The sequence below is a fragment of the Odocoileus virginianus genome, chromosome 9, assembly GCF_023699985.2.
Source record: "Odocoileus virginianus isolate 20LAN1187 ecotype Illinois chromosome 9, Ovbor_1.2, whole genome shotgun sequence".
NCBI classification, from domain to species: domain Eukaryota; kingdom Metazoa; phylum Chordata; class Mammalia; order Artiodactyla; family Cervidae; genus Odocoileus; species Odocoileus virginianus.
This window is the reverse complement of record NC_069682.1, coordinates 53,268,190-53,287,239: the sequence shown is the minus strand read 5'-3', so window position 1 is coordinate 53,287,239 and position 19,050 is coordinate 53,268,190. Positions and strand designations below refer to the sequence as shown.

General features: G+C 44.6%; 1 protein-coding gene and 1 long non-coding RNA gene across 3 annotated transcripts; one reads left to right on the top strand and one right to left on the bottom strand.

The window, feature by feature from the left end:
• The first annotated feature begins 39 nt into the window (after positions 1–39).
• LOC110145029 (uncharacterized) lies at positions 40–3,366 on the top strand. The gene is made up of 2 exons (XR_002316064.2): positions 40–609; positions 2,916–3,366. It is a non-coding gene; the product is annotated as an uncharacterized lncRNA (long non-coding RNA).
• On the bottom strand, positions 1,703–10,579 carry PRELID3B (PRELI domain containing 3B). 2 transcript variants are annotated; one of them, XM_020905169.2, is made up of 7 exons: positions 10,427–10,521; positions 6,915–7,133; positions 6,106–6,274; positions 4,909–4,998; positions 4,281–4,351; positions 4,066–4,168; positions 1,703–2,578 (listed from the first exon to the last, which is right to left on the bottom strand). In XM_020905169.2, exons 3-7 carry the CDS (start codon positions 6,241–6,243, stop codon positions 2,459–2,461), a joined length of 522 nt encoding a protein of 173 aa, XP_020760828.1. In that variant the 5' UTR covers positions 6,244–6,274; positions 6,915–7,133; positions 10,427–10,521; the 3' UTR covers positions 1,703–2,458. The 2 variants fall into 2 exon arrangements, with proteins under 2 accessions (XP_020760828.1, XP_020760827.1); XM_020905168.2 differs by lacking the exon at positions 6,915–7,133 and having other exon boundaries at positions 10,427–10,579.
• Positions 10,580–19,050: the final 8,471 nt, after the last annotated feature.

Here is a 19,050-nt window from a genome sequence, read left to right as displayed (position 1 = left end):
CTCCGAGCCTGCCAGTCCCGCCTCCTCCTGTCCCGCCCCGCCCTCCCGGGCGGCCTCGCCGCCTTGCCGCAGAATGCTCCCAGCGCCGCGAGCCAATAGGGGAGCGCGACCGGTGCCGCGGTTGCCAGCGCAGGTGTGCCCCGCGGGCTTCCGTAGTAGCCTTGGCGGGGCTAGAGGGGAGGCGCGACCGCGTGGCTCCGGGAGCGCGGGACTCTGAACCGCGTCGAGGCAGGTGTTATGGGCACGCCACCCCTACCCCGCCCCTGGACCCGACCTTGACGACGCGCCAGCACGACCCTCCCGCATTAACAGTTAACCATAGCGAGCCGACCCTCGACAGTTCTGGGGTTTCAGGCCGACCCAGGGTGGGTAACCACACCGGGCAGCAGAGTCCGGGCGTGGGGAGCAGACCGGACATCCGAGGAAGGGACGGCCGAGGCGCTGCACGTCCAACCTAGAATCTAAAACTTGGGCGCTGAGCCGGCTCCAGCACATGGCAATTAGGCGAATTCTTACAAGGATAAAACATTTCTTTTACTCCTTGCAGTTATTAGAAAGAAATTATAATCAGGAAAGACATCATAGTTAAAAGGAAGTTTTTATTAACAGGTTTTTCTTAATTCATATAAGGTCCACCTTTAATATTAAAAAATATGCTACATAGTCTGAGAGTCTTAATTCTAACCCATGAACACCAGTATTCCAGTCCTCTCAAATGCTTACTTTAATAGGTAAAAGCCATTAACTACCAGCTACTTTATTAAAAGTAACTACACTGGAAAGTGAAAATTTATAGAATTATTATTATAATAAAAAAGTCAGGTTAACATTTTGTTTAGAAATCTTTTTATCATTAGGCTATTCTGACACTTTTCAGAACAAGTATAATTTTCATAAATTACACAAGGCAATTTATTAAATATCAATATTTAGCAATGTTTTGTTTAGTTGAAATGTTATTTTAATTGTAAAAAATGTTATAAAAATAATAAAAAAAACCTACTGGCTTTAATGTGCTTTTACAAATGTCCTAAGAACCCTCAAGCTAAATAGTATTTTAAGTAGAAAAACACTAATTTTTAAATTGGTATATGATTTTTGTGGTTTATGTACCTATATTAACTGGTTTCTTTTGTAGGAAACCTGACTAGAAGTTTATAGCATTAAGTACTGTGAAATAAAAGAGCTCATCACCTTTTAATAACGATACACTGTATGCAACAATTCCAAGGATCAAAGATATTCTTATTTAGTGGTTGATAATTAATTGCCTGCTACAACATACACATACTGGACTGTTCATCCAAGGCAAGGATTTCCTATAAAAAAACTGCAAAGCAGTTCACAGGGTGCTTTAGGCCAATGCTTTTTTTTTCACCCTCTTTTTCTTTTTTCCCTCTTCACCACCCCCATCCCCCGCAGTGACACAGTGTTATTAAAAACATTAAGTCCCTGGGATTTATGCTTCAGATCAAAACATCATTTGAGTAATTTCAAATGATGTACAGCTCTTCATGTAACAAAGATGTTTTGTGGTCATAATTACTTCACAAAGTAATTATATTCAAATAACCTGACATATCATGCTTTAGCAATTACAGAACCATGATTTTGACACATGGCAATTTATAAGTTAGGCAAATGTGAAATGCTAAAAGATGTGAACAGCTGTTCTTCTGTTTAAGTTTAGAGCGCTGCAAAATTCTGATAATGACTTTATTTTTTCAGTTAACATAACCAGCCCACGATACAGCATACTAAATCATAAAGTACAAATCCAAATCCAAATCCAAGTAATACCTTTACTAAGTTACAAAACTTTGGCCAATCAGTACAGTACTTTTTATAACACAATAAAATGTACTTTTGTTGGAGTCATGTATTACTTTTGTGATAATTTTTACTCCAAAAAATATTGAGTATGAAATTAAAGCACTGTGATTTTTAATGGTGGTTTATAGCAGAGTAAATTATTCCATACAATTAATGTCTTTTTAAAATGACAGTTTCTCCTTTAAAAGTGAGTTCCCTCATGTAAGCTCTCCCAAGTTTACCACAGCAGGGCAGTCGTGCGTACACAGAAGGGGCTCTGCTTGGTTCTGGGGTTGGTCCAAAGCCAGGTAGAGTTCCAATGCATGAAAAGCTTTAAAATTCTACCTTAAGGAGGTTTCATCAGCCAATACCAATTTCCAAGCACACTTTTCAAAAAACTTAAAAATTTGCATAAATACTGGAATCCTCAAAATCAGTCATTTCAGACAATACTAATTTCAGCTGATCCCTTTTATTTAGAAATCTTGCACCTCTTTGTTTGATCAAGTCACATAGCTTTTCTTCAGCTTATTAAAAAAAAAAAAAGTCTACCTAAAATAGAGTTGTATTTTTTTAAATAACAAATAAATATACTGCCAGCTTGTAGAGACCTGGGGAACTGGGTGCCATCTATCAACCTCCATTATCATTTCTCCACAAATGCGGCTGCTGCCATTGGTGTCCGTATGCTTCCTCTTGCTGAAGCTGTCAGTTCCTCAATTTCAGCATTTAATTTATGTATTACCCACTCCATTGCTTCTCGGCCCTTAAAAAAAAAAATCCAGTATGTTTACTGATACCAAGTGAGAGCAAAGGCATGCATGAATAGTATGTCAGGAAGTCACAATGGGCAGGACAAGCATAACTAAACCTCACCAGGACAGTTTTTCTCTTTGTATTTTCTTCTTTAATGTTATTTACCAAATATCAAATGCTTTGAGAAACTGGCTTGATCTAAAACTGGTTTTTACTTTGTTTGCAAAAGATGTTCTATAAAGAATCTACAATTAAATGGTAGTGATGTTTTACTTTATGATTAGAACGGTCCCCCTTCTGATGGTGAGGTCAAACTCCATTTCTCTTTTTATGTCCATATTTTCCAGCAAAATCCTGTCCGAGGCTCTGAAGGCTCTGGTCTGACTTCCTCTCCAACCCCTCTCTCCTGGCACTCTACGCTGCCCTGAGGGACAGAACGAGGAGCACTGACTGCTTCTGGCCTCGGGCCCTCTGCACGTGCAGCTGCGCCACCTGGACCGCTCCCTGGCAGACCCCTCACGGCCTACCCACCCCTCGCTCAGAACTCAGCAGCAACGCAACTTACTCAGCACTCATGAAGCACTCTCGTACCTGTCTGTACTTTTCCTTTCCTAATGCCGTGTTGTATGATTAATGTCGCCTTCCTCTCAGTTCCACGGGGGCAGGCACCACGTTTGTTTTGCTCCCTGCTGTGTCCCCAGTCTAGCCTAGCACTCTGCCTGACATAGAGAAGGCATCTATGAATATCTTTTGGCTGCTGAATGATATTACACATGTTATAAAACAGTGTATTAGGCATCTCTTTCTCTAAACTTTATTTTAAATCATACATTCTCAACGGGGCAAAAATTAGTTGGGGGATAGTGGGGAAAAATCTCATTCTTTGAATGTAAAAGGCACAAACACAGACCCATATATCTCTGCATCTATAGACATAATGTTTGGCATTTAATAATTTCTCAAAGTGGGGATAGTTAGGAGAAAATATCTACAGTGGATCTGGGGGTGAAGGGAGATGATAATGAGAAACAGGCTGAGAATCTATACTTTCAACAGTGAGACACATCTTCGCCTTCCCCTGCCCTCTAAGTGCTGGGCCCCCAGCCACAGATTTCCCATGACATCTCATTTACTCTCCACACCCAACCCTGTAAGGTGGGTAATTAATCTTCACTTCGCATATAGGAAACTGAGGCAGAGAAAGGCTCACTTAGTTAACTGCCCAAGATGAAAGGCTGGTCAGTTACAGGTGGGATGTGAACCCAGACACACTAGACCCCAGTAACAGCCCACACGGCGTCACACTGCAGTGGCTCAGGCAGCTCACAAGGACAGCTCTTCTTAAGAAGTGACCCAGGAAGAAGAGCAAGTGGGGAGGGACTTCCCAGGCGACCCAGTGGTTAAGACTCTGTGCTTCCATTGCAGGGGGCCTGGGGAACTAAGATCCCACAAGCCTGCACCCCACCCCCCACAGTAAGTGAGAGCAGCCTTACTTACTTTATTAGCATTTGATGATATCGTACTTGCCATCAGCCCTTCAAGGTAACTGCCGAGACTGACTCCTTTCACAGTAATTATGGCTTCTTGAGTCAAAATAGTTCTAGAACAAAACACATTCACACAGCTTCAGGATGACCTAATTTTCATTTTTCATACTAAAGAAAAATGAAAATATATTGTAAAATAAGCTTGTTAAAATACTTTTCACTTACTTTTCTGGGTCTTGAGGATGTGGTTTGTATATAAGTCTCTCATCTACTGAAACCATATTTGTAAATGAAATCTACAGAATTAAAAAAAGAAGTCAAATAGTGTTGGGAACCAAGATTAAAAACATTTCCAAAATTAACTCACAAACCAAAATCTTGCTAGCTAAATATGCAAAACAGCATATAAACCACTTTGATATTACTATGTAAATAGAAGCTTTCAATATTCATTGCTTACTTTTTATTAAAAAAGTAATATATTTGACAAAAGCACCATGATAGTAGTAATATACACTGATTCCAAATTCATTTTATTGAGGTGCTACCTCCTAAAAGTAACAGGGCAGGCTCATTAGAGCACTGAGGCTGCAAACAGGCAGAGACGGTCCAGCATCTTGAGTACAAATTTCTTAGACCAGGCTGAAGAGTGTATGTCCACTTTTATATCAACTACAAGAGGGAATGGAGAAGGAAATGGCAACCCACTCCAGTATTCTTGCCTGGATAATCCCATGGACAGAGGAGCCCGGCGAGCTACAGTCCATGGGGTCGCAAGAGCTGGACACGACTTAGTGACTAAACCACCACCACCAGCACAAGAGGGAAAAACTAAGCCAGGTTAGTTACTTACATTTGTAGATTTAAGTTCCATTGTTTTCTCTACGGGATCCACTACAGAATGTTCTTGCACATATGTTTTGGTTCTTGCTGCACCAATAATCTAAGTAAAACATCTGGAATTAGTGTTCAGAGGAGGATTTCTTAACTAGTGTTATCAATATTTTATTTGAAGGTAAAGATGTGTATTTTGAACCAAAAATGTATTTTCATAAAAAACACAAGGATTGAGACAAAGATCAAAAAGGAGGCCCATTTGAGGGATGAGACTCCCAGACACAAAAACCCTCCGCAGAGACAATTTAGCCACCAGTCAGCTGAGAACATACGCAGGACAAGGCAGAATGCGGAAACCGCCTAGGCTGACGTGGAGCAGTGAGCCTGACATTCGGGAAACATAGATGGAGAAAGGAGAGCTTCATAGTGTCTGTCAGGGTTTCCCTGGTGCAGCCCAAGGGGGAGGATGTGGTGGCTCTGCTCTCCAGGCAGAAAACCAGCCACTTCAAGACGAAGGTAACATAGCACACCCGGGGGCGCTTCCAGGCTCTGACCCCAAGGCCATCCCAACCCTGCTCACTTCTTTGTCCATGTTATCTAGGGCAGTAGTTTATACAAAGGAAGCAATTAGCACATTCCTGGTGAAAAACAAGTACTTTCGTTTTCTGTGTGGGCCCACCTTCTATAAAGAGAGTTTCTACAGATAACTTGGTCCACTTATACCAGGATTCTCTCCCATCAGGATAGAATGGCTCCCTAAAACCTGCTCCCTTGAAAGAGCATAGAATTACATTTTTCAATGTACAGGCAGAAGCACCAGATCTTGGAACAAACACGGCCATGGCAAACTGAGATTATGCCTCACTTAACGTCGCAACACCACTGACCCCAGCAGCTGCCTGCTAACCACCAGCACCAAATCCCAGCTGCCATAGCTCTAGCTTTTGGCAAAGTAGGAAAAGCAGAATAAAACTTTCAGATCACAGAGCATTAGCTGGCTTCCTTCAGAAGGTTTTATCAGGTGACTTCATGAAGATTGTAATAATATTTCCAATTCATTATACACTCATAACCCAAGTTTATTATAATACAATTTGAACTGATGCAAAAATGACATTCAGAATCGGCTCCCACAACCTATCTGAAATTATAATGTGGTTTAGAAAACTTCTCTACAGCAGTCACATTGCTTCAGGAACAAAGGCACACTTACAGATTTCACAATGGAAGGCAGTCCCCACTCTGTGCTGAGAAGTCTATGGCTGTGCAACTTTCCAGAGGGATCTATGTGTCTGTCCAGTACATCAACTCCAACCACACTCGGATTCATAGGGTTTGGGTATTTCTGCATTGCAGCTGTTGTAACGGTTTCCCATGGATGGCTGCAGACACAAATCAAAAATCAAACCTCTAACAACATGCATATAAATTAAACCATTTATATAACTCATCAAATTATTCCTTATAATTAAAGTTTACTTAATTTGCCTAGGGAAATTATTTTCTGAAATGTTGACTGGAAGATGATTTCGGGGGGCTCAGTCTACATTCGGAGAAGGCAATGGCACCCCACTCCAGTACTCTTGCCTGGAAAATCCCATGTATGGAGGAGTGTGGTAGGCTGCGGTCCATGGGGTCGCTAAGACTCGGACAGGACTAAGCGACTTCACTTTCACTTTTCACTTTCACACATTGGAGAAGGAAATGGCAACCCACTCCAGTGTTCTTGCCTGGAGAATCCCAGGGACCGAGGAGCCTGGTGGGCTGCCGTCTATGGGATCACACAGAGTTGGACACGACTCAAGTGCCTTAGCAGAAGCAGCAGTCTACATTATGAACATGTACAGCTTTCAGTCTTTTTTTCAGTACACAGGTTATGTGCCACAGCTGATGCCTGAAAGGTTAAAATAACCTATAGAACACTCCAGTAGTTTCTTGAGTCATATTTTCCACTCACCAGTATCCTCTCACATGTAAATTTTGTTTCTAAGAATCACCGATTCATATTAAACATGTACTTGCCTCTAATAACGTAATAAGTAATTGTGACCGCTCCAGCCAATCTTTTTATTCATTACTTTCCTCCAAGGAGTGGTTCTGACATCTGTTTTGAAAAGGTCACTCAATACACTTTTTTAAAGGTACTCCTAATGTGCCATTTTCTAATAGTCTCTCTTCATCAGCCTTTGCTTATGAAGGATTAAGATGGCAACAGCATCACGGAACTTGCAGCATCTATTTCTGGAAAAATACATGTACTTGAGTGATTTACAACATAATGTGCATTTGTTCTCTTCACAGCTTACCTGAACAATATACTAATACAAAAGATACCCCTTTCAAGTGAGTCTCTGACTAATTACAATGAGCATTAAAAGTGACTAATTCTATGTCTTCACTGAAAGGAAAAACAAGATCTGGAGATGGTGTTTCAAACTACACTTACTGATAAACGACACAGCGTGGCTTTTTATTTTTCTAAAAGCAAAACAAGTAGGTACTAATCTATTTCAACTTTTCAGACAACTAAGCCTGATAACTTTTTGTGGACAGAAGGAAAATCTCGATCCCACTCGCTTTGCAAAACCCTGGACAACAATATCATTTTTCTTTTTTTTAAAAATTTACTTTTAATTGAAGGATAATTGCTTTACAATATTGTGCTGGCTTCTGCCATACATCAGCCATAGGTATACATATGTCTCCTCTCTCGAACCTCCCTCCCACTCCACCATTACTCTTTATGCCTTCATTTTTGCTATAATACTATACAGAAATGATTTCCCTGGTGGCTCAGATGGTAAAACATCTGCCTACAATGCAAGAGACCTGGGTTCAATCCCTGGATCGGGAAGATATTCTTGCCTGGAAAAATCCCATGGACGGAGAAGCCTGGTAGGCTGCAGGCCATGGGGTCACAAAGAGTTGGACACGACTGAGCGACTTCAAGAAATGAATCCCATTCCATTTTTAATCTCAAGCCTTATTCAGCATTAAGTGCAGGCATACAAGCGAAGCTATTTCACAAATCTAAACAGTCCCCATAAAAAGAAGTGATAGGGGCCAAGCACTCTGAGTGTTACCAAGGAAACTGTCTAAAATGAGAATCAGATGAGTGAGCCCTTCCCTGTCTCCATCTAGTCAGAGACTCTGGGTAGCTGGCTTCCTGGAACTTATCTCTTCCCTACCTCCTCTAAAAAATTAGCAATTCCAAGGTTTCAGGATGGTTGTATGTTATTTGTAATTCAGCACTTCTCTCCTCTCTGGGCCAACCTGGAAACACTGATTGACTTAGCTTTATAAAACACGTCTAGCTCAAAAATCACAAAGGATGCATATTACAATTAACGATCTTCTAGAAATTCATTTTAACTGAAATTAATGTAATCATGTGAAAAGACTTCACACTGCAAGACATTCAAAGATAGTGCCAAAGGGCAGGCAATCAGTAGAACTGGTGCTGGCTTGGTGAACTGTCCAATTTTTTCACCTATAAAACGTGGGAACACTGTTCACTGGGGCAGCAATGTCGTCTTGACAAAGTGGAATCGATCCAAAGAACAGCGCCTGGTGTCTAGTGGGCTTTCATATTTGGTGTAAGAATCAATGAATGACTTCAACCAGATACCAACCACAAGCTCAGCCTCAGAAGGAAGTCTGGCAACTCAAAGATGGGAGAGACACAGAAAGTCATCTAAGACGACTTAGATGTTAGTAACATCCTCAAGACGGGAAACACAGGGAAAGTGTAAAATTTGAGAGCGGAGATAAACAACTTCATTTTCAGGGATGCTGAGTTTGAAAAGCCCACAGAACACTGGAGCAGAGACACATTGCTGAAACCTGAAAATAAGGATTTGAAGGTTAAGAGAGGCTGGAGCCCTAGGTACAGATTTGGCTGCTGAAAATTCGTATGTATCAGCTGGGACGTTGATCGAGAAGTCCAGATTATCTGGGGAGAATCAGGGCTTCTCCCAGAACATGCAGGGCATTTATGTGAGTCTGTCTGTGTTCTGAGAGCAGAGTCTCAGAGTCTTCATCAAATTTCAGAGAAGTCTGTGACAAGAGAAAAATTAAGAATCTCTGACGAAATGCAAGAAGGCCAATAGCAGAATTTCACTGAGCATTTACACTGATGGGGAAAAAGAGAGGGAAACATTAAAGAAAAGGGCAGAATGAGTGTAGAGGAGGGATGGGGAACAACCTAGGGAGAAGAGTGTTAAGGAAGAAAGTTACAAGACAGTGGAAAGAACTTAAGCATTTAAACCCAGAAGAAAGCTGCGAAGAAGAAACCACCCATGATCCTAACGGCTCAAACAGAGTAGAAGATTTTGACCTGGTTAAAGAATATAAAAAAGACTACAAATTTAGGGTCTCCCCCCTAAAAAATGGTAAACATTAGGGAGAAAAGAAACCTTCCCTTTGATTCTAACATTCTCTGCTTTCTAGGATCCAGCGAACTCCTGCATGTGTCTGATTCAATGAGAATGTAGAAAGTCTACAACCTGTTTTAACACTGCCTTCAGAAACGTTGTTTTGTTTTTAAATCAAATGGTTATGCTAAAACATACTACCAAGCTATAAAAATTAAAACAGTGTGGCAACAACAGCAAGATCAGTGGAATAGGGCAGATAGTTCAGAAATGGATTAAAATACAAATCACAGCAGTGTTTTAGGATGAAGGTGGCATTTCAAACCGGTGAGAGAAAAATTATTAGTCAAGAAAGAGTGATGATATAATCGATCAACAATTTGTTCAGGCAAAAATAATACCAGGGATTCAAGGCATGGTTCTTCTGTACCAACAATCATGGAAGCAGCAAAGAATTTAATTCCCAACATCCAACTTGTTTAAGACCTTTTTCTTTAGTAAACATTTCCCCCTAACCAGGAGATGTAATGAACATGGCCTCAAAGACATCTCAGTGGTGGCAGGCCCTGACAACACCGTCATCTTCCAAGTCTCAGACGACGGAAATGGGTAACCTAAGGTCACACAGCTTGTCAGAGTCAGGGCTGTACCTTGGACTCCAATTCCAAGGCCATAAATTGCAATTCCTCAAGGCAAGAAGCTGCTGGAAAAGTTCCACTTCCTGGTCGCCTGAGCTCACCCTAAATCCACATTCCGAGGTTAAGAAACTACCTGAAGGTGGCGGGGCGACCAGAATCTCGACAGCCCACGCCTTTCTCCCGGATCCTCGGGGCTACGGGGCTGTCAAGGACCTCGTGCTCGGCGCCGTCCCCGCAACCCGAGGGGGCGTCCCCCAGAGGAAGGCCGCGTGGGTCCCGTCCCTAGGCCCCTCCCATCCGGCCGTGTCCCCTGGGAGCCCATTCTTGGGGCGTCCCCGGGGTCGTGACCTTGGACCCCACACCCCGGGCTCCCAGGCGCTCGGGCCCAGCTCCCCACACTAGGCCCGACGCCCGGAAGCTTCCTGAGGGGTTCCGGGGACTTGCCGCGACTCCGGGCCCAACCTACCCTCCTACCCCCAGTTGCCCCGTGACCCCCGCCGACCTGCTCCCACCCCAAACTTACTCAAAGACGTGCTCCGAAGTCCAGATCTTCATGGTGTCGGCGGTCAGCACGGTGTCCGGGCGGCGCTAGGGCACAAATGAGGCAAAGAGGCCACTCTTACCCCCGCCCCGCCCCTCAGCCGCCCAGCCGGCCACCCACTGCGCACGCGCCTTCGGGCCCAACGCGAGGGACGTCCCGACGCGCTGTCCCACGTCCTATCCCGGCCCGGGCTTTGCCCCAGGCTTGCGCGCGGCGCAACGGAGCCCCGCCCCTTAGCGCCCGGCGCACCGCGCCGGCGCAGTTCGAGGGCAGCGCTCGGGGCCGCAGGCGCGAGCGCTGTACTGCGCAGGCGCGGCACACGGCCCGCCCTCTCGCGGGCGTAGGCAGGAGCGCGGACGTCTGGGCAGAGTTGGGCCCGGCCCGGCTGGTTCTTCGGCGCGTAGGCGGGTCGTCTCTCCTCGTTCCACCCCGGCCCGTGGTTGCTAGGGGTTCTGAGGCCTGTTGAGTGGTTCAGCCTGGCCGCTTACGCCGACTGCGCCTGTGTGTTGGAGCAAATGTTCATGGTGACCTCCTGCCTCCTATCCCATTGCACCTGCCTTCCGGAGATTTTGCCCCTGGGCGGGGAGCAGATACGCAAGGTAGACCCGGAGACGCTAACATCAGGCAGCATGGTTAGTGCCCGGTGAGAGGAGGGTGTTAGGTTAGGAGATTAGGAAACACGGGTGTTCATGGAAGAGATGGAAAGCCTCCTGGCCCTGGCTTAAAGGATGGAGCTCAGTTCAAGTGTCACCCCCATCCCCCCGCCCAGAGAGCCCTTATACTTCATCACCTTCCTTCATCAGCTTGGCGGTTCCTCTAACCTTAGATCCTCCGTCACATAGCCTGTTGCATTTTTCTTAGCACTTCTGACTCTTTGAGATCATCTTTGTGTGTTTAACTTCCACGCAAACATAAGCCCTTGAGTGCAAGGATCTTGCCTGTCTTGCTCAATAATGATTCTCGATAAAGACTCAATGGTTATTTATTAAAAAATGAAAATTCTTCGTGGAATGAATGAATTACTGGAATCGTCTAGTTTACCTGTTTGGCTTCCACTAGACTGTGAGCTCCTAATGGGGAGGGCCTTGCAAGACTTGTCCAGCAATCCCCCTGCACTTACATAATCATTGTTTGTTGTATAAATGATTGAGTAAGACATGAGCTGGTGGGAAGGAATGCCATGCGGTTTCATCCACAGAGGAGCCTCCTTAAGTGGCTTGTCCTCTCTTCCTGGTCCCCACCACACTCCACAACCTGTACCCCCAATAGAACAATTTGCCGTTTTAAATGATAGCTCTGTAGGAAAATTTTTACATCCAGTTTCTTAGAAGCTAGTTAGAAGCACTGCCTCATTCTTGTTCTTAGCTCTTTCGATTGTTAAAAACAAAAGTCAGGTTAATTTAGGAGTGAGGATAATTTTTTAAAATAGCCTAGGTCCTTTATATAAAGAAACAGAAAAATTACATTAGACAGGAAGGAAATAATATGGTTGGGTAGTTGCTAAGTGTAATTTGTGGTACCCAGGACTTTAAAAACAAAACCTACAGTACTTAGAGGGAAGTCTTGGGGAGGTAATGCATTATCGGCTCCTGAGAGTGCCTCAGCCTTCATTAAGATGCAAAGTTAATGTCGCTGGGTGTTTAAAATACTGGTTTGGGACCCATCAGCACAGAACAGCCTGTCTCTGCTATTCCTGGAGGTCCCTGAAGCTGTTTACCATCCAGGATCCCTATTCTGTTTATTTTAGAGAAGGTTATTCTACCCCTTAGTTCAAAGATTTCTGGTTTTTTTTGAGTCATGAAAATTAAATGATGCCTACCCTCCTATCCCTCTATCAGTCTATCGATTTTACTCACAAAGCTGGAGTGATGGGGGTGGGAGTTCGAAAGGAAGACTAGAAGTCTAGGTCCAAGCATCTCTTCTGTGTGGAAGTAACACTGCCTTGTACTTGGGCTTGGAGAGCTGGACCTTTACATAGGTTATCTGCTGGAGACTCACTCAGAAACACACAGAGGAAATAGACTCAATGGACATAATGAATTTGACCCAACTCTGGGAGAGAGTGGACAGAGGAGCCTGGTGTGCTGCAGTCCATGGGGTCGCAAAGAGTTGGACATGTTACAGTGACTGAACAACGAGAAAGCCTTGTGTCACTTACCATGCCTCTCACAGAAACAGGGAAGTCATTAGCAGGTCATTAATTTGACTTGAGGTTAAGTAGGTGACTGGCTCTTATGGCACTTAATTACTGAAGTGACACAATGCCCAGAGCCTCATGCCCTTCCCTGTGCCTGGGGTGGGGTGGGGGATTCCTGTGAACCAGAAACTTAACACCTGGCTAAGCCAAAACACAAGCCAGAAAATAATTAGAAGATCAACAACAAGATGCTTTCGTATAACATAGGAACTATAGTCAATCTCTTATAATAAATTAAAATGGAAAAAAATCTGAAACCCTGCTGTATGCCAGAAACTAACACAATATTGTAAATCAGTTATATTTCAATAATTTCTTTAAAAGACTAGAGGACATTTAAAGCGGGGGTGGAGGGCTTAGGTGTTCAGAACAGAGGCCCGTGGTTGTGAAGATGGCTCTTCTTATGAGATGGTGGGTGAAGCCTTGTCGTCCTGGGCTCAGATCAGGGGCTGGGAAGTGAGGCAGCCAGCAGCCAGCCCCGGTGGCAGCAGAGTCCCCTTGGTTCTTTTGTAGGGCTCAGAGATGGGCCTGGCAGGAGGTGGGTGGAGTCACGTGCCCCAAATTCAGCTGGGCGCCAGCGCCTTTTATTTCCAAACTTCAGTCATTCTCATGCCATCTTCACAACGTGCCCTGTCTTCATACCATCTGTTCCATTATTAAGTTTCTTATATCAGCATTCTTACAAATACACTTTAAATGAAACTTTATGTAACTACCATCACTAGAAAATTGTTTTCTTTTTTCTCCTGGTTTTCATGCAACAGGTAACTATTAAAGCCAAACAGTAAGTCTGTGGGCTCTCCACCATCTTTCACAGAGTCTAGGCATGGGTGTGTCTCACATTGGGGTCAGTTTCCAAGCTGCTTTTTTTAAAAAAGATCCTTTTTTTGATGTGGACCATTTTAAGTTTTTATTGAATTTGTTACAACATTGTTTCTGTTTTACATATTGGTTGTTTGGCCCAGAGGCACATGGGATCTTAGCTCCCCAACCAGTGATCAAACCTGTAGCCCCTGCGTGGGATGGCGAAGTCCCCACCACTGGAAGGCAGGAAAGTCCCCCTAACTTCTTAACTGCTCTTCAACTCTCACCCGTTCTCTTCAAACTCTAAACCCACCTTGACCTCTGACCCTCTCAGCCGTGATGTTTGTCTGTGAATTTACTGAGAGCTTCTTCAACTTGTATCCCCTCCTCTTGAAAATGTCTTGTCATCTCATTGCGTGTGTGCTGTGCTAAATCGCTTCGGTCATGTCTGACTCTTTGTGACCCATGGACTGTAGCCTGCCAGGCTCCTCTAGCCATGGGAGTTTCCAGGCAAGATTACTGGATGGGATTGCCATGCCTTCCTCCAGGGGATCTGCCCAACCCAGGGATGGAACCTGCTTCTCTATATCTCCTGCATTGGCAGGCGGGTTCCTTAGCACTAGCACCATGATAATCTCATTAATACTCTTTATTTCTCTGCATTCAGAGAACATTTTCTTCCCAACCTTTTTGCCCCTGCTCCTTTCATTTCTTTATTCAATGAATAGCCACAGGTCACCTAGTCTAGGTCTTCCCTGCACTCATGGAGCTGATGCTACAGCAGCGGTTCATGATCAGGGGCGAGTTTCTCCAGGAGACACGTGACAATGTCTGGAGACCTTTTTGGTTGTTACAGCGAGGGAAGGGAGTGCTCCTGGCATCTGGGATGCTGTTAACACCCTGCAGCACACAGGACAGAGAAAGTCTCCCCCGGCCCCCCACATCTAGAAAGTGCCATAGTGTCCCGATGTAGAAACGCTGAGCTGCATCTAACAGACTCATAGTCTACCTCCCTAGACTCCATCCATCTGTGTCCTTCCAGCCACCAGGTCGCCTGAGCCCCAAAGCGATTAACTAGCTGTCCCCCAACAGGCCACACGGGCCACACCCTTGAACTCTGTACATGGTGTTCCCTGCCCAGAAAGCACTTTCCCCTTATTTCCTCTAAAGAGTTTTGCTCCCGTCTTGAGGCTGCAAATGCTCCCCGTCCATACCCCGGCTGCCTCTCCCCTGCACCGACCAATGCTTTGTTTCTTCTGTGCTGTTGGCATTTAATATAGGCCTTACGATCACAGTGTGTGTGTCTGTGTGTGTGTGTGTGTGTGTGTGTGTCCACAACTGCAATGTAAAGTACAGGTGGTGTATATTAGTTTAGGCTGATATAACAAAATACCATAGGCTGCTTGACATATAAACCACAGAAATGTATTTCTCACAGCTCTGGAGGCTCCATGGAAGTCTAAGATCGGGATGCCTGCAAGGTTGGGTTGTTGAGTTCTTTTTGGAGCCTCTTGGCATATACTGGGGCAAGGGGGCTCTCTCCTGCCTCTTTTGTATCAATCTCATTCATTTGGGGACCTTCTAGAGGCCCCACCTTCTAATGTCAGCACATTGGGATTTCAACATGAATTTTTGGGGGGGTGGGTGGAGGGATGGGGCACAAATATTCAGATCATAGCAACCTCTGTGTTAGAGGGATGAGAGGGCCTCCTTGTCCAACTCTTCATTTTTCAAGTCCTTACTTTAATGTGGCCATATGTTCACATCAAAACATGGACGTGTTTGCTCCTGAGCCAACCACTTAGAAACTTAGCACCCTCTGAAGACACTAGCCTAGACCCTGTTGAGCCCAGCTGTCTTCTGGTTAGTCTCTCAGTACTTGTCCATGGCTGAGAGTACACCACCCATGGCTGGAAAGTGAAGTGGCAACTCTGAGGAAAGATGCAGGATTTTATCAGGTTTGTGTAGGTGACCCTCAAGACCACCCCCATCACATGTGAAACCACCGGTGGATGACTTCCTGTGGAATTAAGGCAGCTAACAACTGAGAAGAGAAAATTGATGAGAGATGGTTCCTAAAGTAAAAGTGTGTCATAAGGCAATGCTTTGAATAGCTAGGAGTAGGAGGGACCCATGGGAAAACTAATCAAGTCTTTGAATATTTCTGCAAACATATTCATCCCTGTAATTGGGCTGTGAAATTCAAACATATTGTGTAGCACTTTTTCCAGTTTGGTGGGGAAAATGACAAAAACTAGCCCTTGATTCATCTTATGTAGAAGAATTTGCATAGAGTTACAATTTTAACCTAAATTATACACGTCTGTGTCTCATTCAATATATAAACATGTCTTAAATATATATGTATCACTTGATATATGCATATGTATACATGCGCCTGTGTGTGTATGTCTCATTTTCCAGGATGAAGTCCTAGCCACACTTTTTTTTGCTGTACATTCTTTACTATGAAGCATTGGTGTTGGTTGTAAGTGGACTCAGTGGGTTTACTGGATACCAGATGGATGCTGAGAATGAGGTTCCTTAAACCTCAAGAGCTGAGACTTCTCGGGGTCACTCAGGGAGATGGTTTAGGAGGAAAATGCAGAAGCATTCAATACTTTGGGTGAGAAAGAGCAGGAGCAGAGGTGGAAGGAAGGGAGGGGTTTGAGGCATGTCTAGGCCATCTTCTTACCTTTCCACAACCTTTACAAATGGAGAGGAAGGGTCTACATGGCCAGGGGATAAGCGGGAGAGAAGCAAGCTGCACAACAAGACCAGGACTTAACCGTCCCACAGCCTCTGCTCCCTGGGGATTTCACTGGCCAGGAAGGAGAGACCAGAAAGTGGGAGGGACCCAGAGGCCTGTGGGGACCCCAGAGACCACCTGCTTGACTCTACAAAGGGCACCTCCTCATCTCAGGAATCTGTCATTACTTTTCATTCAACAAGCATCTTGAGTCCAATTCAACTTTGCTCCTATTAGTGATTGCAGATTTTGGCTAATTGTCCAGAGCTTCCTATCTATATGATTCCCCCACTCCCCTGCCTGCCGCTCTCTGTTTACCTAAGTACCTAACCAAGTTATCCCTAAGTTCCTATCATAAGAAATGAATCCCTTCTCCTGGGAGGACTTTGACTATTCCAGTAATTCCTCATCCTGAGAAATTAAGGATAATTTCTTCAAGCTAAATCAATTTATCTTATGAGCCATCTTCCCATAACTGGGCAGTCCATGACAAAATTAGCTTCACTCTCTTTCTATGCTGAAAGCTTTAACTCTGAAAAGACTCCCTTACAAACACTCTCACACAAAGACATATAAACCTGGCCAGAAATCCTTCCTGCGATAATAAAAATGTCACCATCATATATGTCTCTGAGATGAACAGTTGTAGCAACCCTTTTTTCATGGTCATTTAATGGACTTTGTTTGGTTCCTGTGACCATATCAGGAGATGGAGAGGTGGAAGGAGGTGACTTAATGGATTGCCAAGGGTCTGAAGACCAGAGAAGGTTCATAGCAGGGTCTACCTCCATGTAGGCAGGGGCTGTGTTATCCATTTTTCTTGTCTCTTATAAAGGACATTTTTATTTGAAGTCACCCAGACCATGACTTGATGTTTGGTGATCATGGTCAACATGGCAAGACCATGGCCAACATAACTCAGCTCTGTGCCATCAAGAGAGAGGGGGTGGGATTTCCCTGGTGGTCCAGTGGTTAAGAACCTGCCTGCCAGTACAGGGGACACTGGTTTGATTCCTGCTTCAGGAAGATCTCAAATGCTACAGAGCAGCTAAGGCCATGCGCCACAGCTACTGAGCCTGCGTGCCCTAGAGCCCGAACTCTGCAGCAAGAGAAGCCGCTGCAATGAGGAGCCTGAGCCCTGCAACTAGAGAGCAGCCCATGCTCGCCACAACTAGAGAAAGCCTGTGAGAAGCAATGAAGACCAGTGAAGCCAAAAATAAATAAATAAACTAATTAAAAAAGGGTGTGTGGGGGAAGGGTGACAGTCTGCACTGAGACCCAACCTCTTAGTGAGAAGAGTCACTAGATTTACAAAAGAGGGGTCAGCTATACCTCAATTAAAAAAATAAAAAGAGGACTGAGTGTTTTCTTTGCTGGCTATTGAGCTTGGCAGTCTCTTCCGTTTTGCTGGAGGCAAATTTATTCTTTATTTTTGCTGATGGGCTTCCCTGGTGGCTCAGATAGTAAAGAATTCCCCTGCAACATGGAAGACCTGAGTTTGATCCTTGGGTTAGGAAGGGAATGGCGATCCACTCTAGTATCCTTGCATGGAGAATTCCAAGGACAGAGGAGCCTGGCAGGCTAGAGTCCATGGGGTTGCAAAGAATCATACACCACTGAATGACTAACACTTCACCTTTGCTGGAGGCATGTGGACCAACCAAGTCAGAAGCAGAGGGTCCTTGTTCAGGACTCCCTTTCCTCATCCACAGGGGACCTTGGAAACGGAGTTAACGAATGCAGCCACATACTGGCCCCAGGATGGATTCAGAGAGCTTCTTTTTGTGTGGCCTATTCTCTCTTGACTTTATCTGGATGACCTTTTGGATCTAACATTTCAGTGGTTGACAGCATGAACACCAAGTGAGCAAGCAATTACTGCCCTGATACTCTTCCTGAAAGAGATCCAGCTGACTACAGTTTCAAAGGATCAAGCTGGCACCTCTTTCAACCTCTTGGGGTCCAACCGACTCAGTAATGAGTGTTTGGGCAGAATTCTAGGTTGAATAAATACCTTGTCTTTCTTCAAGGCAGCTCTGAGCCATCCCACACATCCTCTCATTGGTCAGTGTGACATCTTGTAAAGAAAAGAAGTAGGGACTTTCCCCTGCTTTACAGCCAGAAAAGAGTTGGCAGTGCCTTTTCCCTCACACGTGCCTTCCACTGGCCACCCTTGTCCTCTCATCACTGGATTGTGTTGTGGGGACCAAGGGGGCAGGGCAGGGGGGCAGCTCAACACAAAACTTGTGCAACATATTTGCCTTGTTTCCCAGGTCGGAGGTGGCAAGACCAGCCACCCAGAGCTGGGGGGTGTGAAATCGCAGAATCTGACTTGCTTGGTTACTGCTGTTCACTTGGTGAGGAGGTGGGTGTGTTATAATGTTCTGAACATAGGTGGAAGTCCAATAAATATTGGCTGGATTCTATTCACAGAATTTTGGGTAGATCCAGCTCTTACGGTCTTCCTGAGAGGTCCCTTCTGCAGAAAGGTGACATCTTATGTATGTTCAAGAAATTGTGTGAAAAAACAAGCACAAACATATGGGAGGAAAGTCAGTGGATTGTCATGAAACATCTTGAAATGACTGATGTGGATCTTTTTTTTTTAAGATTTATTTATTTGACTGTGTTGGGTTCTAGTTGTGGCATATGAGATCTTCATTATGTCATGTGGCATCTTTTGTTGTGGCACATGGACTGTCTAGTTGTGGTGTGCAGGCTCAGTAGCTCTATAGCATGTAGGATCTGAGTTCCCTGACCAGGGATTGAACCTGCATCCCCTGCATTGCAAGTTGGATTCTTAACCACTGGACCTCTAGGGAAGTCCCTGGGTCTTTTGCAAAAAATACATAACTT

What these genes read in the sequence shown, in the direction of transcription:
- PRELID3B (XM_020905168.2), bottom strand. Translation starts at nt 10,458, where the DNA reads ATGAAGATCTGGACTTCGGAGCACGTCTTTGA. An exon ending in TGCCTTCCATTGTGAAATCT is followed by an intron (nt 4,999 to 6,105) that starts GTAAGTGTGCCT and finishes TGTTTTACTTAG; the next exon opens with ATTATTGGTGCAGCAAGAAC. An exon ending in TATCATCAAATGCTAATAAA is followed by an intron (nt 2,579 to 4,065) that starts GTAAGTAAGGCT and finishes TTTTTTTTTAAG; the next exon opens with GGCCGAGAAGCAATGGAGTG.